The 23,885-nt window shown below is 32.3% G+C and overlaps 4 protein-coding genes across 4 annotated transcripts; all 4 read left to right on the top strand.

Annotated features, from left to right (window-relative positions):
* Positions 1-4,874: 4,874 nt before the first annotated feature.
* On the top strand, positions 4,875-8,003 carry LOC110734579. Its single transcript, XM_021914744.1, has 6 exons — positions 4,875-5,135; positions 5,184-5,234; positions 5,338-5,635; positions 5,678-6,481; positions 7,033-7,098; positions 7,771-8,003. Exons 1-6 carry the CDS (start codon positions 4,875-4,877, stop codon positions 8,001-8,003), a joined length of 1,713 nt encoding a protein of 570 aa, XP_021770436.1.
* A 132-nt stretch (positions 8,004-8,135) lies between these two features.
* On the top strand, positions 8,136-9,076 carry LOC110734580 (uncharacterized mitochondrial protein AtMg00810-like). Its single transcript, XM_021914745.1, has 3 exons — positions 8,136-8,276; positions 8,384-8,701; positions 8,822-9,076. The coding sequence occupies exons 1-3, from the start codon at positions 8,136-8,138 to the stop codon at positions 9,074-9,076; spliced, it is 714 nt and encodes a 237-aa protein (XP_021770437.1).
* A 2,982-nt stretch (positions 9,077-12,058) lies between these two features.
* Positions 12,059-13,984, top strand: LOC110734115 (transcription factor MYB2-like). The gene is made up of 3 exons (XM_021914171.1): positions 12,059-12,470; positions 12,805-12,934; positions 13,223-13,984. The coding sequence occupies exons 1-3, from the start codon at positions 12,260-12,262 to the stop codon at positions 13,743-13,745; spliced, it is 864 nt and encodes a 287-aa protein (XP_021769863.1). The 5' UTR covers positions 12,059-12,259; the 3' UTR covers positions 13,746-13,984.
* Positions 13,985-15,255: 1,271 nt separating this feature from the next.
* On the top strand, positions 15,256-17,739 carry LOC110734116 (probable pectinesterase 53). Its single transcript, XM_021914172.1, has 5 exons — positions 15,256-15,742; positions 16,224-16,413; positions 16,565-16,768; positions 16,897-17,132; positions 17,443-17,739. The coding sequence occupies exons 1-5, from the start codon at positions 15,372-15,374 to the stop codon at positions 17,597-17,599; spliced, it is 1,158 nt and encodes a 385-aa protein (XP_021769864.1). The 5' UTR covers positions 15,256-15,371; the 3' UTR covers positions 17,600-17,739.
* The last annotated feature ends 6,146 nt before the right edge of the window (positions 17,740-23,885 follow it).

Raw genomic sequence — 23,885 nt, forward strand, 5'->3', positions numbered from 1 at the left:
TCAAGCAAATCAAATGGAAACATCAAAATGATATTGAGAATATACAAGATGATATGAAACTGGAAGAGTAGTATTAGGAGGATACAGGAGTAAAAAAAATCTACCATGTAGTATTAAACCAATGCTTTATTGACACGTGTCCATAGTGGGTCCTATTAACGGATTCCATTCAAAAATCCGTTAGGAGGTGGTGAAATCCAATTTTTTGGTTTTTTTGTCGTGTTATAATAAAATTTTGAAATTGTGTGGTGTTACAACCCATTTTGTGACTTTTTTGTGGTGTTATTTTGCAAAATATCCTAATTGTTATAGATAGTTTTTAGGTTCATGAATGATAGAATTATTATTTTATTAGTGCTTGAATCAGGGAATATAATTTGTGACTACTATATATGTAGAAAGCATATACCTTCACAAACAAAATAAAAAATAGCTATAACCTCAATTGAATACTTATTAGCTTGTTACATTGTGAGCATCTGGTTTACTTAGACAAAATATAAACAGTATATGGCCTATTTTTGTTATATATATTTTTTTTTTATCAGGCAGTCAACTACAGGTCTTCCAAAAACAAATAAAATATAATACGATAATACAGTATATGAATTGAAAGCTAATTATGCATTGCCTTGAATAACAAAGTTACTACTAGCAACCTTCCTATCAAGGGAAAACTTTAATACTTGGTTTCCTGCAAATTTTGACTAATTATTCCATAAGAATAAGGCTGTCTGCCAAAACATGATCAAATATCAATACATCTTTGTTGCTTCGATTGCAAGGATGATGTATGCAAAATTGTGAAAAAAACGACTTTTTTTTTTAGGAAAATGTTATACATAAGACAATAAGACGTAACTCTTAGGACTACATATAAGGAGCTAAAAAATGGAAAAAAAATAAATATATAATATTAATTACACTGATTTTCGCGTGATTTTGTCATGCATATCTAAATTAATACTAATTTAGGAAAGATATTAAATGTTTATTATTAATCCTAAGAAGTACATATAGCATTGCTCTTTTTTTAAATATCAATTCAACTTTTGATGAAAATAATGAAGTATGTTTAAAATATATACGGTCGTATAAGATTATTGCACCACTCGACAAGGCCACCTAATACCAATAAAATTATACTCGTATTCCGTATGTTGAAAGCTTATTGAATTTGTATGTAAATTGACACTCCTCCGACATGCATATCTATTTACTATCTAGGGCTTTAGGGCCTTAGGCTATGTTTGTTACAGTACTCATCATTCTGCATATGATGACGTGACATACATAATAGAATTGCGCTAATAAAAATGAAGCAACATAGAATTGAAATAAATGGGTTGTTGATCTTGATCATACTCCGTAATAAAGTTAAGATTTGCTGGGCACGCAACACTGCTGCATTACAATCTAACGCTAACACGCGTGAAATGCATGAAATTCCCCCGCAATAAAGCAAAAAGATTATGCAACGAACAAAAAGAGGAAATACTTTGATTTATCCCCAACTTTGTTGGCTGCCTCCCCAACGCTTATTTTTTCTAAAAATTTCATGCACTGCTCACTTCATTTTTCAGTTATAGTAAGAAGAAAAAAAATAATGCATAAAATATTAGCGAAAAATATGAATAACCTTATATTCCAATGATTTTAATTATTACATAATATAGAATACAGTATAAATTTAATATATTATGAACGTAACATTATAAATAATTCAAAATGAAAATAAAATGCTAAATACAGGCCAATCAGATTTCGCCACGTAGCATATTGTGGTGCCTTTTTCGAGAAATGAGATTGTAGAAGTTTTAGTATATTCCATATTTATTTTTGGAATTGTAGACCATTTATTTAATTTGTTCATGCTTTAATTTAATTAATTTGTATTCCTAGATGCTTCAATAGTACTATAGTAGGATAATTATTTTTAATCAAAAATTAGATGCTCTACTAAAATGCATAGGGTTTTGGGTAAATTGGTAATGAATTATTGATTAATAATATTTAAAAAAAAAAAAAAAAAAAAAAAAAAGGAAAAAAAGAGCTGTTTAAAAATCCCTAACATGAAATAGATCAGAGCACAGATTATGCTCCATCTGGAAAAAATGAAAGCATCAGCATACCTTTTGGATGTAGCACCTTAATTAAAGGATAAAAGATGCTTCTAAAAGAATGTTTAAAAAAGCTGAACATATTATTAACTACCTTAGGTTAATAATGAAAAGCTATAGGTTAAATTGTGACCACTTTGACAATTTCCCTTAATTATGAACCGTTGGGCTGGAAAGAGCACCAAATTCTCTGTATGTAACAAGTACTCTTATTTATTAACCTTCTTGAGACGTTAAGTCAATTCTCAATGGTGTTGAATTATGTCGCTTTTTAAATAATTTGACAACTCCAGCTTGATTATGATAAAAGATACTGTAAATATTAAGACAGGTTGACATTTTTTTTTTTAGCACGAGTACATTTAAATAACAGAATTCTAGATTGTAATATACGAGTACTAATGCAGTAATATTGTATCAATGCTACTTGACAAAATAATTCTTTTTATTTTATTTTACTTTAAATGTTATATGAACTATTATAGGCCGGTTTTCAAAAAAAAAAAAAAAAAAAAAAAAAAAAAAAACTATTATGGGCCGGGAATAAATATATTAGAAAATTAATTAATAGCTATAACAACATACATTTGATGCAAAGAACTATCAGTTATTATAAGTTAAGTGAATTACCATTCGTTCTCTCAAAACAAAAAAAAAGAAAAAAAAAAAAAAGTTAAGTGAATTAATTGTTTGAATACTTCATAATTCATACTCGATCTGTAACTTTTACTTTAAGACAATAATCTCATTGGTGTATATTTCGGTATATATTATTTAGTACGGCCTCGTTTGATACGGAGTAATCACCCTATGGCTAGTAGTTGGTTACTATATATGTCTGATTGTATTAACTTATTGAATAGCTAACACTATCAACTGTCGTAATAATTGGTCAAAGACTTAGAAAAAGATGGTTGAGCACATGCCTTATAAAACTCCAACAAGCTGTTTTTTAATTAATCACCTATTGTCCAACCATAAAATCTATCTGATTATTGTCAAAAAAAAAAAGAAATCTATCTGATTTGTATTTGTAAACCATCTAATTTATAATTGCTCTCAAAAAGCTAAAATCTTATTTATTTAATCATCTCTTTATCATATATACAAGGCTTAAAGTGAATCATCAACTTGGAGCTCAATATATATAGTTATATGCTCTATAATATAAATATAAATATAGCAATGCATATTTTCCCTGTAAACTCTTCTTCTGTAAGACTCTTGGCTTGGCTTGTCTTAATCCGTATTGATTAAGCATCCTGTATATATATTATAGCCAACTGGGAAGCAAGGAATTGCATAATAATGCTCAATTCGATGTTATTCCTCATCAAGAGATGATCAAGCTAAAAAGAGATATTATTCCAAATAATAAATAATCTTTATTACGGACTACTTTTGACCAACATCAATTACATTACATATCCAATTAACCATTAAAATCTGGATCAAGATGACCAAGGAATAATTGAATTGAAGTTAGTGGAAAATTACACGAAACATTAATTACCCACTGTAAGTTCTAAGTTGTCGCAATTGTACCAGTAACCATTTAAAATCAAGATTTATCCTCTAAAAAGTATAACTAAATCTTAAAAACAAATAAAATTAGATGTAAACTGGTACTACGTAAAAGCGAATGTTCGTTGTGGATTTCAAAAGCTCGTCGCCGACCATAATGTAAAGTTATTATGAACCATATATATATATAGAGGTGTTCCGCCATATTCCCAAGTTTCCTCATGTTTTCAAAGATTCATCGGTTCATCAGATCAGAAGATAGATAACTCCATACCTAGGATTATAGAATTTTCATTGCTCACAAACATGACGTACTAAACTATTCTCTAATTGCTACCATCACATGCATTATTCTTCTATGTCAAATTAAATGTCTTAGTTTGATTTTTGCATTATTCACGTATCGTTTTGACAATATTTGTGATTTTTACCTAAGTTTAAATGTAGTTATGTGGAATCTCAATGTAATTAATCGATTGAATATCAACTACTTCATATTTAATAATTATATTTATTGATGCTTAAAAACATTATTTGTTAAAGTTCAGCATCAACCACATATGTGTCGGTCAAATTGAAATCTTCGTATTTATTTTATACCTGAATAGAGGAAGTACATGTATATAGGACTAATAGGAGCATATGTTCTTTTTTTAATTTGGTAATTTGTAGTAAATGGTTTGACGGTTTTGTTTATTATTGAGAGTACGTATGGCTGCAGCTAGAAGGCTTTGCCAAGTCATTGGAGTTTGTTACAACTCTGCCAGCTCAGCTAAAGTAGTTACAACAACCTTCCTTAGTTTGTTATAAGCTTATTCTAGAATCTTCTCTTGTAATGAAGTCATATATAAGCTATCCTCTGCTGTACTATTGATTATTCAATCATAATAAAATTTCTCAGATTCTAATTAGATTTTGGAGCATTTTCTCTAGTTTTTCTTCAGAAACTTTCATGGTATCAGAGCAGAAGATCTTGCTCTTGTACTGGTTTAATCTGAATTTCCTCTTTGCAATCGCTTTCCCTTTGTTTTCTTCTTCTGAAATCTTCATTGATATTCAGGAAATTTCTCCTGATTCGATTCAATTTCTTCTTTCCTAAATCAATTTGGTTTTGATTCTAATTTTTTCATAATCTGATAGTCAAATCTATCACTATTTCATTGAGTTTTTTCATTTGATCTACGAATTTCTCTCTTAAATTTGTTTTGATTACTTGCAAAACAAACAATAATGGCAGAAAACACTTTGAACAATGCTAATCTTCCTCTGAATCAAAATCCAGCTAGCATTTACTATATTCATCCTTCTGATGCTAACTCAATACAGCTTGTTTCATTCAAATTCAATGGAGATGGCTTCACAAGTTGGAAGAGAGCTATGTTGTTGATGCTTTCACCAAAGAACAAAGCAGGCTTCGTTAATGGTAACTACACCAAACCGGTTGATGAAACAAGTCTAGAACACAAAGCTTGGGAGAGATGCAATGATTTGGTGTGTTCTTGGTTGCTGTTCAACCTTTGATGAAAGCATTGTTGCTAGTGTGATGTTCTTGAGATCAACAAGGGAAGTCTGGCTCGATCTGGAAGAGAGGTATGGATACACTTCTTTAGCTCAAATTTATGCCTTAGAATAGAAATTAGTTGAAATCATTCAAGGAGACCAATCTGTTTCAGAATTTTTCACTTCTATTAAGTCTGTTTGGGATGCTATTGATGAAGCAAATCCACTTCCTTATTGCACTTGCAACAATTACACATGTAACTTGACTAAGAAGATATTTGAGAGGCATCAGGCAAAAATGGTGATCCAATTCATGATGAAATTATCTGATAAATTTGGAAAAATTAGAGGAAATATGCTCATGATGCCTACTTTGCCTAAAATCACAGAAGCATATAGAATGTTTGCTCAAGAGGAGAAACATAGAGAAATTGCTCAGCTGAGTAATAATCCTGAGTCAATGGCTTTTTTAGCTGAGAAGAGGAAGTTTAGTAATGCTGGCCTGAATAATTCTTTCAAGACTTATTGATCAGGAAACTTTCAGAAGCAAAACAATTATTCTCAGTTCAGGAATTTTGCAGGAGAACAGAAGATAGATAAGCCTGGATCGAGATACTATTGCACTCATTGTGAGATACCCGGACACAGCATTCACAGGTGTTTCAAGCTTAAAGGATTTCCTCCAAGCTTCAAAGGATTCAAAGATAAGAGAGTTGCTGCAATGAGCTTCAGTGAAACTGAAGATATGGATGAACAGCTTGCCAAGCCTATCACTGTAGCACAATACAATCAGATAATGACAGCTTTTGCAACTCTGAATAGAACTGATTCCAAGGCCGAGAGCTCTAAGAGTATGGTTATGATGGTAGGTAATATCTGTTTCTTATCTTGTTCAGATTCTAAATGGCTGCTGGATAGTGGTGCAACTGACCACATATGTTCTGATATAAAAATTTTCATTGAGTATAAGGTTGCATCTAATATGACTAAATACATAACTATTCTTGATGGCAGTAGGGTATTGGTCAAACATATAGGTGTTGTTAAGCTGAATAATGACATTTTCCTGCATAATGTCTTGCATGTACCAGATTTTAAGTTCAATCTTATATCTATGCACAAATTATGCAAGGATTTGATGTGTGAGTTACATTTCACTCATGATAGGTGTTTTGTGCACACACAAAGAGGTCAATCGATTCCTCTTGGTAGTTTGAGTGCTGGATTGTACAAATTTCAAAAGGATCGGGACACTGGTGTTAGCAGTTCTGTGCATGCTGGAAGTAGAGTATGTTTGGCTGCTGTTGAAGATGCTAAACTTTGGCATTTGAGATTAGGTTATCTATCTTTCAACCAACTTAAGATAGTGAAACCCGACTGTGATGTAAAAGCTTGCTTGAATGACACAATCTGTCAAGTGTGTCCTACAGCTAAGCAAACTAGATTACCCTTTTTTATTAGTTCAATAAAGACTTCAGCACCTTTTGATCTTGTTCATATTGACGTTTAGGGCCCACATTCTGTAAAAACACTTAGTGGTTGTAACCAATTTTTGACACTTATTGATGACTATTCCAGATTCACCTGGGTGCATTTAATGAAGAATAAGACTGAATCTGTTCATATTATGTCTGATTTCATAGCTATGATTTCCACTTAGTTTGATTCAAAAATCAAGGTTATAAGATCAAATAATGCTCAAGATTTGTGTGAAGATGATATGAAGATTATGCTTAATTAATCTGGTATTTTGCACCAAACTAGCTGTAGTGATACTCCACAGCAGAATGGGAGAGGAAACATAGACACATTTTAGAGACTGCCCGAGCTCTTTACATATAGTCTAGGGTGCCTGATAGATTTTGGGGTGACTGTGGTCTTTGTGCAGTTTACTTGATCAATAGAATGCCCTTAAAAGTAATTGGTAATGATATTCCTTTCAAGAGGTTAAAAGGTTTCACACTAGATTTGACACACTTGAGAGCTTTAGGATGTTTGTGTTTTGATTCAACTTTGAAAGTTCATAGAATTAAATTGAATGACAGGGCTGAACCTTGTGTATTTTTGGGGTACTCAGTAAGTCAAAAAGGTTACAAAATTCTTGAGCTTACTTCTAAAAGGGTTAAAATTACTAGAAATGTTGTTTTCCATGAGAAACATTTCCAATACCACCTTTTTCATATTAATCAGAATCCTAATTATTCTACGATAGCCAATGCCATTTACTTACCAGTTTATACCCCCACTCATTTTCTAAATGATGACAGTTCTTATTCCGATTCTGTCTTTCCTTCTCATGATAACTATACTAAACCTTCCTCTCCTTCTTCTTCTTCTTCTTCTTCTTCTTCTTCTTCTTCTTCTTCTTCTTCTTCTTCTTCTTCTTCTTCTTCTTCTTCTTCTTCCTCCACCACAAATCATTTTTCTAATCTTGACGATAATTCTTCCATTTTTCCTCCACCAAACCTTCCCATTCCTGAATCTTTGTCTTGTACTCAGAATGCTTATCTTGTTCTAGCTGAGCAACAGGTTCACAGACAATCTTCTATACCACATAAATTCCCTTCTCATTTTGACATTTATCATTGTTATTCTGCTTTATACACTTAACCACATGAAGCTACAGATACTGATACAGAACACTGGTGCAATCTGGTGATCTATGACAATTTTCCTGATAATCATAAGTGTTTTATTGCTCACACTTGTGACGACATTCATGAACCTCTCAACTATGCTCAAGCTGTTAAAGATCCTCTATGGGTAGAAGCTATGCAAAAGGATATTGATGCTCTTGTCAAGAATGGCACTTGGATTCTGGTTGACTTGCCTAAGGGAAAAGAAGGCTACTGGTTATAAGTGGGTTTACAAGGTCAAATTGAAAGCTAATGGTGAACTAGAGAGATGCAAGGCAAGATTAGTTGCCAAAGGTTTCAGTCAAAAGTATGGAATTGATTATGAAGAGACCTTCAGCCCAGGCCAGTTGTGAAGATGAATACAGTGAAATGCTTGATTACTACAGCAGCCAGCAAAGGTTGGGATTTGTTCCAACTTGATGTAAATAATGCGTTTTTACATGGATATTTGAAAGAAGAAGTCTATATGAAGGTTCCCGAGGATTTGATAATCCTGGTAAAAAGGTTTGCAGACTCAAGAAGTCAATTTATGGCCTCAAACAGGCCTCAAGACAATGGTTTGAGAAATTGGTAGCTACCTTGATTAAAATGAGCTTTGAACAGTCTAAAAATGATTATAGTCTCTTCATCAAGAGAAGAAATGATCTGATTTGTGTGGCAGCAGTCTATGTGGATGATATCATCCTTACAGGAACTAATTTTGAAGCTATGGAGTGTCTTAAGACTGAACTGCATAACTTGTTCAGCATCAAAGACCTAGGAAAATTTAATTATTTTCTGGGAATTGAGGTTGTCTATTCCGATGCTGGCATTCTGTTAAGTCAGAAAAAGTTTACAAGGGAGTTAATTCATGATTGTTGTTTGCCCTTGAAGAATAGAGTTGTCACACCTCTTCCTCTTGGTTTAAAATTACAGCAACAAGTTGGTGAACCCTTGCCAAGTACAGAGTTATATAGGTCTCTTGTTGGGAAGCTGAACTTCTTGACCCGTACAAGACCTGACCTATCCTTTGTTGTTTAGTCTCTAAGTCAATTCATGCAGCAACCTTATACCTCACATTTACAGGCTCTCATACACACTCTGAGTTATGTAGCTCAGACAGAAGGTCAAGGCATCTTGCTCAAAGCTTTGCCGGAAATCTCTTTACATGCCTTTTCTGATTCAGATTGGGCAAGCTGTGCAGACACCAGGAAATCTATTACTGGTTATGTATTGCTTCTTGGCAAATCACCAATTGCTTGGAAATCCAAGAAACAAAGTCTGGTGTCTAAATCATCTGTTGAGGCAGAATATTGAGCAATGGTTGCAGCAGCCTCAGAAGCAACATGGACAGTGAGGTTATTAGAAGAGTTGGGTGTCACCAACTTGAAGCCTGTCACATTATACTGTGATAATCAGTCTACTTTACATATTGCTTGTAATTCTGTGTTTCATGAGCGCACAAAGCACATTGAGATAGGCTGTCACTTTACAAGAGATAAAGTGTTGGAAGGTCTGATACAATTGGCTTTTCTTCCTACAGAAGCTCAACTAGCTGATTTGTTCACCAAAACTGTACCATCACCACGGTTACAGGCTCTTTTGCCCAAGTTGGGAATGAATTCTCCATCTCCCAACTTGAAGGGGGAGGGGTATTGGGAGTATGGCTACAGTTAGAAAGCCTTGCCAAGTCATCAGAGTTTGTTACAACTCTGCCAGCTTAGCTAAAGTTGTTACAACAACCTTCCTTAGTTTGTTATAAGCTTTTTTCTAGAATCTTCTCTTGTAATGATGAAGTCATATATAAGCTATCCTCTGCTGTACTATTTGATTATTCAATCATAATAAAATTTCTCAGATTCTAATTAAATTTTGGAGCATTTTCTCTAGTTTTTCTTCAGAAACTTTCATTTACACGGAGTATAAAAATATTGTGGTTGAGGATGTATTATTTTTAGAGGATAGACCTTCCTAATTTGTACTCGGTTATCTATATATTTATTGGTTCCAAGCTTGCATAAAACAGGTGGAGGAGAGGGAACACACTAAGCTAGGGGAATTTTTTTAAAGTATGTTCGCTAACTTTTTTGAAAGAAAGAAAGAAAGAAAAAGCTAACTAATTTAGAGTTAGCTTCTTCTTCTTCTTCTTCTTTTTTTTTTTTTTTTTTTTTTTTTATACAAGAGATTTAGAGTTAGATATATATGATAGTTAGCGAACATACAGTCATACAGTTATACACGTTGAAGCTCATTTCGTAAGGAGAGCTAAAAAAAAACAAAAAAAGAAAAAGAAAAAAAGGGTAAATTCTGGCCATTATCCTCTTACTCTTATCTAAGATAAGGTGGTCAACAGACTGGTCAATTATCAAATTATCAATTACCAGAATCATTCTTCGCTTTCAAAAGTTTTATTTGACCAACTATATAATTATATGAATATGCTTTTGGATGTCTATCTATAATTGCCCGATTATGCACAATTTATTTATGTGCTGCAAAATCTAGCTATAACTCTATAAGCTATATATACTTCATACATATTATTGTTATACGTAGTATTTTTTTTTTTTTTGAAAGAATACGTAGTATTATTTTAAGATGCTTCAACTCATAGATGACATGGCACTTATGCGTTATGCATGCATATTGCATAGCGCGCACTATGTATTACATATTCTACGTCTTACAAACTTTACTGACTTTATATACTCCGTAATTCCGTATGTCTAATGTCTTACGTTATTAAAATGTAATAATGCCAACATTAAAATATTATTACACTGCCTGTAATTAATCTATATTCTTATAAGCGGTACTGTATTATTTATTTTATTTTATTGGATAAGGAAAGGTTAAAAAATAATAGGGGACTACCTGGCCTATATATAAACTTTACAAACCTCTTAGGCTAATGTAGGAAGTAATAAGCTAAAATAGCACAAACATACACCAAAAAGTAGTGTATCGTAATTATTACAAGATTACAGATAAGATTATATGTACTGATCACAAAAACGATCAATTTTAAATTTCATTTAACTTCTTAGGCCCTATTTAGTTTACCTTATTTTTGCTTATCTGATCTGATCTAATTTGATCTGGTCTGATTTGATCTAATCTGATCTTATTGTCTGATCTGACCAAACTTTGACCTTAAGTGTACGATAATCTGTAATGAAAAAACATATCAAGTGGGATCTTGTTAGATTCGTAATAATGTGTATTTTATTAATATGTAATTTTCATAATTTTTTTATTACGAAATTAAAGATATTTAGCGATAAAAAATTGCACATAAAATGATGATCATATGTGAACTTATTTTTTCTGATTTAATCTGATCTGAACTTATTTTTCTTTATCTGATCTGATCTGAACTTATTTTTTCTAAAATAAGTAAAAATAAGTTGACCTAAACAAGGCTTATTTTCAGCTTCTGCTATCAAACATAGTATAAAAAAAAATAAAAAAATAAAAAATAAAAAAAATAAAAAAAATAAAAAAAGAAAGAAAAAACCACTATGGAATACTTGTATGCCAATGTAATGGTACAAGAGTGGCGAAGTTTATAAAAATTTGCAAGAGGAAAACACCACCTTAGACCTAACTAATAGTGATAATCAAGGTTTTAAGTTTATATTACAATTAACTTAAGCTTTTGATTGAATATTTCAGACATGGTATGAAGAGTCAATATGACAAGAAGGTCACGAGTTCAAATCTCATACATTCCTTCTTTCTAGTGGAATATTAATTAAGTACAGTTGTATAGGGTATGGAGAGAGCCAAGTTGTATCCACATTTCAAACCTAAAAGACTTTAATGTGAGGGTGTGTAATAGAGTACTATAACTAATTTTGAATTATTTCAACCATATTAGCTTAAATTATATTTTTGGTTGAGTTCTTTGATCATCTTATACTTCCATAATAAAACAAAAATAATTGGTTAAATATCGAAAAAGGGAGTATTAACTTTGTTTCATTGCTGTAAACTCGAGTGGTCTTAATCTTATGACTATTGGTTTCCTTCTTCTTTGTATTCAAAATAAATGAAGTGTTGAATTTCTTTTGACTATAAAATATATATTCGATCTTCTATTCATTAGTATACTACGGCCTGTTACAATATTACAGCTAGCATATGGAATATATTCTGCAATGCAGGAAACTAATAGTGAGTAGTCACTAAATAAAAGTTGTTTTTTCTAGTCAAGCTTATTATCTTAACAATAAATGTGCGTGCTTTTATCCTGATTCCTTGGTTAATAGCACCTCTTTGTCACTACTATATATCCCATGTAATGCATGTCCGTACTAACTTAGGATCTCGACTATATATAAAGATAACCCGCATATCATTCTTGCATTCTTCCAAGCTAATTAATCTTCTGAACCATATATTTATTCTCCTAATATACACAAAAAAAATTCCATCTTAACTCCTTCGTATAAGTCACTTATAAACATATATATCCGATCCAGGTCGATCGATCCTAACATGGAGTATCAAAAGAGTTCATCAAGCTCTAATGATACATACTATACGAATGAAAGGTGGGAATCAATGATTAGGGTTAGGGACGAGGAAGATGAGCTTCTAAACAATGGATTGCGAAAAGGTCCATGGAGTCCTGAAGAGGACTCGAAGCTTTCCTCGGCCATTGCTACCCATGGTGTAGGCCGCTGGAACACTCTTGCTGTTTTCGCAGGTAATTTGTTGAAAATTATTATGTACTAGTGTACTGCTATTATATTTGGCAAATAATCTTGTTTCATTCTGTTACATATCTACTGTACGTACGTAAACTTTATAGATGAATATAAGCTTGATATATACTCCGTACTAGCTGGGGTACGTCAATTGTTAGTGCAGATTAATAGAAACGTAAAGATTTGCTTATCCTAAGCTAGAATCGTCATGTCTATTAGAGAATACTAGAATATATAGTTTAGTGATCAAAGCTGAGTGAAGTAGCAGATTCGTTTTTTTTTTCCATATATAGCTCAATTTGACATGATTTATTGACTTGCACGAATCCACAGGGCTCAAGCGATCAGGCAAAAGTTGTAGGTTAAGGTGGCTAAATTATTTACGTCCAGACCTACGTCGTGGTACTTTTACCCTCGACGAACAGCTACGCATTCTTGAGCTTCACTTTAGTTGGGGCAACAGGTATGCAACAATCCATGCATCCGTCGTCTATATAATTGTGCTAGAAATTTCTATGTCAATAATAATGTTGTGGTATTGCTTCTATCATACCTACTTGACCTATACCTTGGGGCATAGTATGTTGCACTACCTACCATTACACTAATTTATCTATATATATATGGGGATTTTCTTGTAAAAATAAAAAAATGCTTGTTACAATAATATCCCTTACTAATTGACTCGGAAAACTTGCCCAAAAACTTAAGGCATATAATAGTGTTGACACATATTTTATGTAATGTGTAGGTGGTCAAAGATAGCTGAACATCTACCAGGAAGAACAGATAATGAAATAAAGAACTATTGGAGAACCAAGGTTCAAAAGCTTGCTAGGCAGTTTCAATGCCACGTTAATAGCCCTCAATTCAGAAATGCTTTACGAAACATTTGGATTCCGAGGTTAGTTGAACAAATTCAGGCTGGTGCTACTACATCATCAAACACTACAAAAGCCCAAATTCACGGCCCAACTTATGACTCTGGAAATGGGCTTCTTGATGGATTCTACTGTAGCAGCAGCACTAGCTCAGATAATTGCTGTTTCTTTGATACACCTTTATCATGGGCTCAAAACTCTTATATAGTTGGGCCGGAAGAACTGTGTCCAAAGCCCAATGTCTCAACAGATTCAAGCGAGGCCCATATTTCACCTGTGTCCGGTTCATCCGTTGAATTGGATCAAAACTGGGATCAGATCAATGACTATTTAAGGGAGATGACCCTAAATGATGAGGATAATATGTTATTTTGGGAAACCTTGCATAATTAAACACTTGAAAACATCTGATGATCATAAGATACAGCAATTTGTAAAAACAACACTTTTGTTTTTACAACTTAGTCATAGTACTATATACGAAGTATATAGTTTAATATAAGAAGTATTAATTAGACAAGTTAGAGAGATAATATAATAAATAAGCTAAGGGATAAGGATCCTTACTAGTTACCACAGCATAATTTGTAATTTTACATTATATTATAATATAGGTACTTTGTATGTAAGAAAGAAACTTTGCAATCTGTATAAATTAATTAAGCTTATAAAGAGTTTTATAGATGAACCAAACATACTTCATTTTATTATCTAAACAATTTCAAACAAATACTGATGAACAAATCTTAGACAAATTAGAAGTTTATACAAGATGCATGCAGCAAGATAGCATTTCAACACCGACAATTGACAACTGATGACAAGCAATGGTGTGCATATATCACAATTAAGTTGCATATATGGGACATACGATGGGGTAGCTTACACATGCAGCGCTACATGCATCACGATACCTTAGAGTATAACTTTTGAATTTGGAGCTAATGTTGTTCTTCATCATCATCAACCACAACAACAACAAAAGTCAAATGTTGGAGACAAGCAAAAAATAATGGGCTACAGTTAATTTGGCCAATGGTATATGCATCGTCCTGTCCTGACTATATTATTGATCAAGACCTAATCTTATAAGTGAACCATGCAAACTTAGAAAATGTTCGGATTGAAAAATATTTTGGTATGAATGACTATATATATCAAGAAAAATGTGCAATTAAAGTTTGATATAGTGTGACCTCCAAAGGGCAAATGCCGCAACTAATAATAACCAGAAGAATTAGTAAGACAGCGATTCACCAGCACCTGGCCTTATTGATTTTCAATATCGACAATGTGTAATGGTTGTCTTCAGAATTATTAGAAAGTACATACATTTTAATTACTCATTTTAATTTAGTTCATTAATTTTGTAAATCTATCAAACAACAAACATTAGTAAAATCAATCACATATACTTTATTTGCTAATAACTTATGTCTAATTAATTGAAGAGATCAAACATGAAGTATGCTAATTGCTCCCCCCACCCCGACATATGGGCCTTCTAGCCTTATTTAATTTTACTTTTAATATGTTGCACCATAGTGATTAATTTTGAGCGAAAGGTTAGAAATTTCACACATGACCTTTTAAATATTTTTAGTCAAGATCCACCACTGCGTGCCCTTAAGAAATAAACATATGGAATGCATACACATTCATGATGAAGTAAACATGACACAAAACATGATGTTAACTCCATCCACCTTTTTTGGAGGACCTACAAGACTTGAGTATAGCTGGAAGGAACTGAAAATAAATAGACCATTTGAGTTGTGTGGTTGGTTTATACACATTGATCAGGGGTCCATATAAAACTAGTGCACCTTAAAATGTATATGTAGATATGATTGCTACTATATAAATATAAATAAATATACATTTGTATAAATACAAAAATAAATATAATGCAAGCACCTTAGCATAAAGTAGATATTATATTAGTACTTCTTAATATAGATATAGTGCATATGATCCCTTCATCTCACACTGCTTCCACTTACCAACAACATTATTTTCATGGCTCCAAAAAAACTCCACATCTTTCCTCTTTTCCCTCTCTTTATTCTATCTCTACTACGCCATATCATTATTGCACGGGGAGATGCAACTTCACTGCAAGAGTATGAGACCTGGTTATTATGGAATGTCCAAAACCACCATTTGAGGAGGCTAACCCTAGCTAATCCACAGCCAAACGACGCCGGTGCATCGGGGGCTCCAACCAAGACTTTAGATGTGAGGCTGGAAAATGCTGAGATTAATAAAGTAAGATGGACCATCAATCTAAATGGAACAGGTGATTACAAAACCATCACTGAAGCTATTGACAGTGTTCCAATACGTAACACTAGGAGACTTATCTTACATATCATGCCTGGTGTTTATAGGTAAGAAATTTATATATAGACTGAATAATTACCACGTATATCTTTCTTATTATACATATGCAAGTACAACGAACTACTTCGTAAATAACTATATTTTTGTTAATTTGATCAATTTTAATTGATGATTTAAACCTCTTTGCTGTATTAGCATAATTTGGGTAAATGATTGACCAAAATAATACCCTAACTATATATTATGCATGTAATTAAAATAAAAAAAGAAGCACATTCTAACCCCATTGGCTTCCGTAGTTTATTAACTTCATATATTATGGTAATGTGGTAGGACAATGTTGTTGCATTTTGCCATTTTGCGGATAATGCATACTTCATACTGTATTGTTTTGCACTTATGCATGTATTCTTTGCATGTACCTAATTATTAGTTAATGGACAAAAGAAACACTTATAGTGATTCATTTAATACTACTATTAATTACTAAAATAAAGAAATTAAACAACGTGACATATATGATTAAAGGGAGAAGATACACATCCCTAAAACAAAGCCATTCATAACCTTTATGGGAGACCCAGATAACCCACCCATCATAACCGGGAATGACTCGGCCTCGGCAACCCGAGGAGATGGCACGCCCTTGAGCACCTTCCAGAGTGCTACCGTTGCTGTGGATGCTGATTATTTCATAGCCTACAATATAATATTTGAGGTATGTAACGACTTACTGTATAATACGAAATCTCCTATATATTTTATTAATATGCATTTTTTTCTAATTACTTGTAGTAAAAGTTGATAAAATGTAAATAATGACTTAGTTATATTATTATTGAATGGACAATATGTACGGACGTGGGTAGAACACGGCACCGCATAATGTAGGTTCGGTGGGGGAGCAAGCAGTGGCACTAAGAATATCAGGCACCAAAGCCTCATTTTATGAATGTAGGTTTTATGGGTCACAAGACACATTATATGATCACAAAGGCCTTCACTATTTCCGCAATTGTTTTATTCAAGGCTCGGTTGATTTCATATTTGGCTATGGAAGATCATTTTACGAGGTCATTACACTTGTTCATTACCAAGTATTATGGCTACTTTATTTTCAGTTTAATTTCCATTTTAATATAGGAAATAACAATGTATTCTACATAGGTTACGTACTTATATATGGTATATGTTGTAACAGAATTGTACATTAAACTCAGTAGCAAAGAAGGTAGCTTCTTTAACGGCCCAAAAGAGGAGTAAAACATCAATGTCAAGTGGATTTTCCTTCAAAGATTGTAAGGTGACTGGAACTGGTAAGGTTTACTTGGGTAGAGCATGGGGTGATTATTCCAGGGTCGTTTACTCTTTCTCTTTCCTCGACAAACTTGTTAATCCTCTTGGCTGGAATAACTGGGGCAAATCTAATCGTGATTCGTAAGTTCTTACATTGTCCTATTTTCTCATAATTTTACCAAATAACTTGAATTGTTTTTTTTTAATAAATATTAATTCATACTTGATTTTACAAAAGATACTAGTGGTTCATGATTGTATCATAATTCATGACCTTTTCAAGTAACGTGACAGCTTTTTTTGAAACATCCTAGCCAAAAACGCCCAACATAGTAGTAGCGATACTAAGTTCTGGTCCAAATTTTAATTTATATGTTAATGTTGAAAATTTAAAAATGCGTAAAGTTGCAAAATAGTGTTGTTATTGTTGACTTGTATATGTACTTTGCAGGATGGTCTACTACGGAGAATACAAATGCATTGGGCCAGGATCCAACATAACGGGCCGTGTATCTTGGGCTCGGGTCCTTACAGACAAAGAGGCTGAGCCCTTCATTGGGACTTATTATGTTGAAGGCGACACTTGGCTAATTAGCCCATCAACGTGATTAAAACGTACAAACTTGATCAACAAGTTTTTATTTCCTTGTTTTACTTTGAAATTGTTCTGCTCATAAGACCTTGAAATGAACATCCATCAAATAATACTTTAATCTTTTACATAATACATACGTAGTATATTATTAATCTCTAACATATATATACTTCAAGTTCTAATATATCAAGTTCACAAGTCACTTTTTATTTCCTATCACATATAATACATTACAACCAATTCGAGTTATATCTGACTTAGATTTCACCTCTAGGTTATTTGTATACTATATATTCTTCTTTTAAAATCGTTTTAAGGTTACGTTATCTCATCGAGTAAAGACTCTTACTACTATATATATATATATGAGTAATATTACCTTTGAAGTTTATAATTAGCTATATTTCCCTTAATTAACTTCAAAATAAAACCACTTACCGCATTGATCAGTCCATTCCATAGCCCTTAATTAAACGTTACTTTTTGGTGTTTAATATGAGCAAAAGCTATAGATAGTGCTAGTACATATCAAATGCTGTGATGAAGCTTTTGAATGCAATATATGTATGTAATGTAACACTCACAAAGAATAGCATATAATATGATATGACATGACATATATAATCAAAGCTTGACCAAAGTGTTTGTTGTGATTTAATTTGCTTCTGCTTATTAATGTGATGTCATTGGGATAGATCGCGCATGCTTATCATCATAACAAAATTAAATCTCAACCACAACTCATATATTGATGTAATACTTCTAGTAAAAGGTTAAGTTAATTAAATTTAACTCAAGAAATATTTTTATAGTGCTTAGCATGTATAGTGATTACGTTAAGGAAATTTATGCAAGTATGATGGATGTGATATTTATAGAATATATATGATGTGAAGGGTCAAAAAAAAGTTTAGTTTAGGACTTAACTTTTTATACTTTATTTGTAGTATACATTTCTAAAATGACAAAGAAACTGGTGGTAAGTTTAAGCACTTTTTAAATTTTTTTTTTTTTTTTTTTGACACAAACTGCAAGCTTAAGCCATTTATTAATTACTATTACGTGTAGTGTTTAAAATGTCTATAAGACCATGATAATAAAAATACAAGTTAAAATTCGATTTTTTTTTTTTTTTTTTTTTTTTTATATGTAACTTCAATTATGAATTTAAAACAAATATAATAAAGGCAACAACTTAATTATATGGTACATTTACTTTTGAAAATGCTAACTCATTCGTACATTAGAATGTGCGGAATTTAAATTTTAATTTTATAAGACTGAATTAGCCTTTCAAATTTAGTATCTTTATTTACGAGTACTGTAACATACGGAGATACGGTGTATAAAAATTGAAAAATCTAAAACTAAAAGTTAAAAATTAAAAAATAAAAAAATCTAGTGAGGTCTTAATTGATATGCCTTGTACAAATTAAAGGTTACGGTAAAAATGGCACAACCCTGAGTACTGAGCCCAAAGGGGTCTGAGTTGCTAAAATCACGGAGTTGGTTTAGGCCCAATATGAGCTGTATTTGTACGCACCTAAATGGCTAAATCCACTGCATTTGATTTCGTTAGAAACATTGTGTCTCAGGGCCCCAGGTATTGGACGTTGCCTTTTATCTCTAATTATTAAGGAGTACTTTTTATTATACACATAGTTGCATTTTATAATACTCCGTATCACTTAGTTGGTGATTAGTGATATTACTCGTAAGGTAATAAAAGAGGTACGTCATTATGAAAGAAAAGAGGAAGTATTGTTTTTTGTTGCAAAAACTTATATACTCCGCAAAATTATTGGCAGTACATTTGACTTTTTTCATAATATAATTCATATATCAACATTAATTATAGATTTTGGTAACATAATCCGAATATGTGTGTCACATTTGAATGTTGCTAAATTATAATTAATGTATTTTATATTTAATTATTTGTATATAATATAAGGTCAAACTAGTAAGTAAGCATGTGTGTCACATTTGGTTGTTTTAACTATTCTAAAATGAAGGGAGTTAGTATGTAAATGTAATCCAATAAGAACTTGTTTTGTCTTAAAGCATTTCTATAATATGCTAGAGTGAAACTTTTTCAGGATAGGATCCCTTAGTAATATTATATCCATTTTTATTAAAATCCCGATTTAAATCTTAGAATCTTAAGATTTTACGATTCATGTATGTTATACGATTCGATTTACGATTCTACCCAATTTTACATATTTCTCTTAACTAGAGAAATCCTTACAAGTTTAAAACATGCCTACGTAGTTATTTATAAATATATATTGTCAATTATTGGTTGTTTAATTGGTAAACAACTATTTTATATTAATAATTAAGTTTCAAACTCATAATTTAAATATATTTATTTAATTTTAGATATGACGTCTTGATTATCACTACTACAAAAATAGGCAAAGAGACCTGTTATAATAGGCCTAAGAAACCTCATTAGAGGAGGTCTCTAGCTCACAAGTCTCTTTGGCAAAGAGACCTGCTTTATGGAACAGGTCTCTTTGCAATTAATAAGAGACCTCATAAGTGAGATAACAGGTCTCTTTGCAATTAATAAGAGACCTCATAAGTGAGATAACAGGTCTCTTTGCCCATGAATCTATGAAGGCAAAGAGACCTGTTATCTTTCCCAACAGGTCTATTGAACGCATCTGAGAGACCTGTTAGGAGAGATAATAGGTCTCTTATGTCTTTAATTTTTTTTTTTAAAAAAAAAAAAACAAAATTCGATACCCTATACAGTATTTGTTCCTGTAGGGTACCTATTTAGTATTCATGTACCTGTATTTTGCAATTACTCCATAATCTCATAATGTTCATGGATAATATATTATTAAACTTCTATTTAAAAAAATATATTATTAAACTTAAGTGGATAAACACTTTTACAAACATTCATTAATAAAAATTCAAATGTAACCTTCAAAAATACTATACAAAAACATCTAAAAATACTCTAATTATCCCCCAAAAATATAAACCATACTTATTAACCTATTAGAAGTAGTTAAATACTTCTTCTTAGAGCAATAGATGAAGTCGTGAAGGACTCAATCTTACTTGAATAGCAATGGCGTGTTATCTCTCTTTAATGTCTATTTGCAGACAGTTAATCCACGAATATGACATTGAATAACAATTGCTGCTTCTTTTCTCAATTTGTACTCCAAAACATTTTTCCACCATCTTTGCAGCTTCACATTTGCATCTAAAACTATGCTTAAGTTGTATGACCTGTGGCCTAATGTAAGAGTAGTGTGACCTGAAGCAGCAACACAAAGGGGGAAAGAACCTGCATAATCCAACTATCATACAATGTTCAACATCAAAGTAATCTTAGATTATCAAAGGAAACTTGTGAAAATTAATTGAAGGACATGGAGCTTAATAAAAGAGAGAAAGCTTTAAAACCCTAGAAGTCTATTTCGTGAAATCTTTCCCCTGACAAGGCATTGGATTTCAGTATCAGCATTCTTGACAAGGCATTGGATTTCAGTATCAGCATTCTTATGGTGAGCTTAAATAGCCATCAACACATGAATTTCCTGTATACTTCACTGCCTAATGATGATCTCAGTATGCAGGAGTAACCCTAACTCTCTAATATCAAGTATAGTGTAATCATTACTCCGTATTAAATAGTTCTGACAGGAAAGGACTTGATGGACTGACTTATTCATTTTGAAATCAATTATACTGTAACCATTATATGACACTAATTGGCATCATAGACCCTTGTTTCCAAATCCAAAATAATCACTACTAAGTATTTAACATGCAAGTTTCTGGACCATGTAATTAGCGTCTTAAATTGCAGTTATGAGTGAAGGGCAACAACCCGATATACAGTAACAATAAAACTAGTTACAGAACATCATAAGTCACAAGTATAACTCACCATAATCATGAGCAAAATTGAAGAACTACTGCAAGTCATGACTTCATTATAGGCATATGAAATAATAATTCTTAGAGGCTATCTCTGACCACTATAGCAAGAAAGTACACACTCACATATGATGAATTTTAGAAGGGATACCCAACTATCATTGGAGAAGCAGACTACATTATAGCAAATAATTATAATAGGAGGCAAATAACAGCAAATAAGCCTGACCTTGATTGACAGAGTGAAGAAAACAGTCTTTGTTGACATGGCTAATACAAACCCAATATTGCAAAGCTGAAAAACAGAAGTAAGAATAAGCTTTATATTATCACCTCGAGTAGGCTACCAAAAATTTAACCTTAACGCTGAATGAATTTAACCTTACTGCATAAATTTCGAATTACATATTTGTTTGAGAGAGGTGAGAAAACTAACAGCAACTGCAACTAGATTAGTGCAAGCCAGATTGCCAAATTCTCAAGCCATTACACTCGTCAAATACAATCTTAGATTCCCATCATTGCTATTGGTCTTATTACCCTATAAGGTTAACTTACAAGTTCCTGTGAACAATTCAGTTTTGATGCAAGTAGTGCAAATGCTTTCACCTGGATTTTCGGACAAAAAAAATTAGAGACATCTTAATTAAGAGGAAAGGACATGCCCTATGCACACTTGCCACACTATTTAAGATATATACTAAGAAGCTTAGAGTCTTCAAAAGTAGACAAGATTATACCTAAATTTAATTCCTACATCAGCCTTTCTTTCTTATAGCTGTAGTATTCAATTAATAAAGACTTTACTTTTAAGGATTCAAACAAACTGTGATCTCTTGCGTGCTACAAAAACAATTTAAAAATTCATTGCAAGAGCACATTTGATATTTCGTGCTAGCCTCAGGAAAGTATAAGATCACAAAAAAAAAAAAAAAAGTTATCGGCAGAGTTCATATAATGCTGCTTTAAATTGCGACCACACAGTAAAATTGCCTTGTAAGGTGAAGCCAGTGCTTTAGGCTGTAAAAGGGACAATTAATCTTTAACCAAAATATTCAAATTGCAATTCTAAACACCCAAATTCAAATGAATATATATAGACTCTAAATCAAAGTTGTTTCAATATTTAACATCTAAACTAGTTCATAGAAATACTCACTTTCTCACTTCTATACACAAAAATCAACCAAAATTTAGCAATTTTTCATGATTAATACAACAAAATTAAGACTTCATTCCATTATAATTTCACGCATTCTCCTTCCAAATCATAAACAAAATACTAAAATACAATCATTCACAAAATTCAGTAAATAAAATCATACTTGTATATAAATCAAAATTTAATGCCAACAAACAATTGAGAAAAAAATTGAAAAAAATTACCTATACCAAGATCTGAGTGTATGATTGCTATCTCCAACTTAAAATTTTACTTCGTCTTAATATGGGTATTGATGGCAGCTTTGGGTGGGGGAAGCTTCGAGTATAGGAGGGGAGTAATGGAGTCGGTAGTCGCCGCCGGCGGAGGTTAGGGTCGCGTTGTATGTGGAAGTCGCCGGAGGTTCGAGAGGGAGATGGCAATCTTCGAGGTTACGTAGGAAAGCAACTTCGGTTGAGGGGAGAACCGTACCGACACTAGAGAGGAACACCGGAGAGTAGCGGCGGTGAGAGTAAGACGGCGACAGTGTGGGGGCAACGACGGAGGGGGCAGTGAGTCAAGGGTGAGAGCCTGAGAGGTGACTCGGGCGAGAGTGGGGCGATAAAAAGGAGTTTTTTTATTGTAAACAAGGTAGCCTGATTCTAATACTAGTTTTTTTTTTTTTTTTTTTTTTTTTAAATATGATTCTAATACTAGTAATATTCTAATATATTTTTAATAAATAATAAAAAAATACTATAAAAAGAGACCTGTTAAAGATAACAACAGGTCACTTTATTTTTTTTCCACCATCAATTTCCACATAAGAGACCTGTTACTAGTAATATTAGGTCTTATTGATCAAAGAAACCTGTTATATGATATAACAGGTCTCTTTTAATAGGTCACTTTGGCCATTTTTGTAGTAGTGTATGCATGTCAGTAAAATTTACAACTCTACGACTCGATTTTACGATTCAATTATGAGAACCCTTTCCGATTCAAAGTAGAATCCCGATTTATATAACTTTGATTATATCTAGTGCGAATTGAAGTACTTCATTCTCTAAAGTGGTAAGAATGTTTTCTAATTGCATCCAAGGTAATTTTCAATGTTTTTATATATAAGGAAAGATTCTTCCAACACTGGTACTACTATTGGTATAGATTATACATATTTAAACCTATAAGTAGATTTGCATGTCATTGTAGTACGTTGATGGTTTCGAAGAAATAACGACCGTTTTTC

This window comes from Chenopodium quinoa, unplaced genomic scaffold, assembly GCF_001683475.1.
Source record: "Chenopodium quinoa cultivar QQ74 unplaced genomic scaffold, ASM168347v1, whole genome shotgun sequence".
NCBI classification, from domain to species: domain Eukaryota; kingdom Viridiplantae; phylum Streptophyta; class Magnoliopsida; order Caryophyllales; family Amaranthaceae; genus Chenopodium; species Chenopodium quinoa.

What these genes read in the sequence shown, in the direction of transcription:
- LOC110734116 (XM_021914172.1), top strand. Translation starts at nt 15,372, where the DNA reads ATGGCTCCAAAAAAACTCCACATCTTTCCTCTTTTCCCTCTCTTTATT. An exon ending in CCTACAATATAATATTTGAG is followed by an intron (nt 16,414 to 16,564) that starts GTATGTAACGAC and finishes GGACGTGGGTAG; the next exon opens with AACACGGCACCGCATAATGT. An exon ending in ATGGAAGATCATTTTACGAG is followed by an intron (nt 16,769 to 16,896) that starts GTCATTACACTT and finishes ATGTTGTAACAG; the next exon opens with AATTGTACATTAAACTCAGT.
- LOC110734115 (XM_021914171.1), top strand. Translation starts at nt 12,260, where the DNA reads ATGGAGTATCAAAAGAGTTCATCAAGCTCTAATGATACATACTATACG. An exon ending in CACTCTTGCTGTTTTCGCAG is followed by an intron (nt 12,471 to 12,804) that starts GTAATTTGTTGA and finishes ACGAATCCACAG; the next exon opens with GGCTCAAGCGATCAGGCAAA. An exon ending in CACTTTAGTTGGGGCAACAG is followed by an intron (nt 12,935 to 13,222) that starts GTATGCAACAAT and finishes TGTAATGTGTAG; the next exon opens with GTGGTCAAAGATAGCTGAAC.
- LOC110734579 (XM_021914744.1), top strand. Translation starts at nt 4,875, where the DNA reads ATGGCAGAAAACACTTTGAACAATGCTAATCTTCCTCTGAATCAAAAT. An exon ending in GGGAGAGATGCAATGATTTG is followed by an intron (nt 5,136 to 5,183) that starts GTGTGTTCTTGG and finishes CATTGTTGCTAG; the next exon opens with TGTGATGTTCTTGAGATCAA. An exon ending in TGGCTCGATCTGGAAGAGAG is followed by an intron (nt 5,235 to 5,337) that starts GTATGGATACAC and finishes ACTTCTATTAAG; the next exon opens with TCTGTTTGGGATGCTATTGA.
- LOC110734580 (XM_021914745.1), top strand. Translation starts at nt 8,136, where the DNA reads ATGAATACAGTGAAATGCTTGATTACTACAGCAGCCAGCAAAGGTTGG. An exon ending in CCGAGGATTTGATAATCCTG is followed by an intron (nt 8,277 to 8,383) that starts GTAAAAAGGTTT and finishes AGCTTTGAACAG; the next exon opens with TCTAAAAATGATTATAGTCT. An exon ending in GTTTAAAATTACAGCAACAA is followed by an intron (nt 8,702 to 8,821) that starts GTTGGTGAACCC and finishes CAATTCATGCAG; the next exon opens with CAACCTTATACCTCACATTT.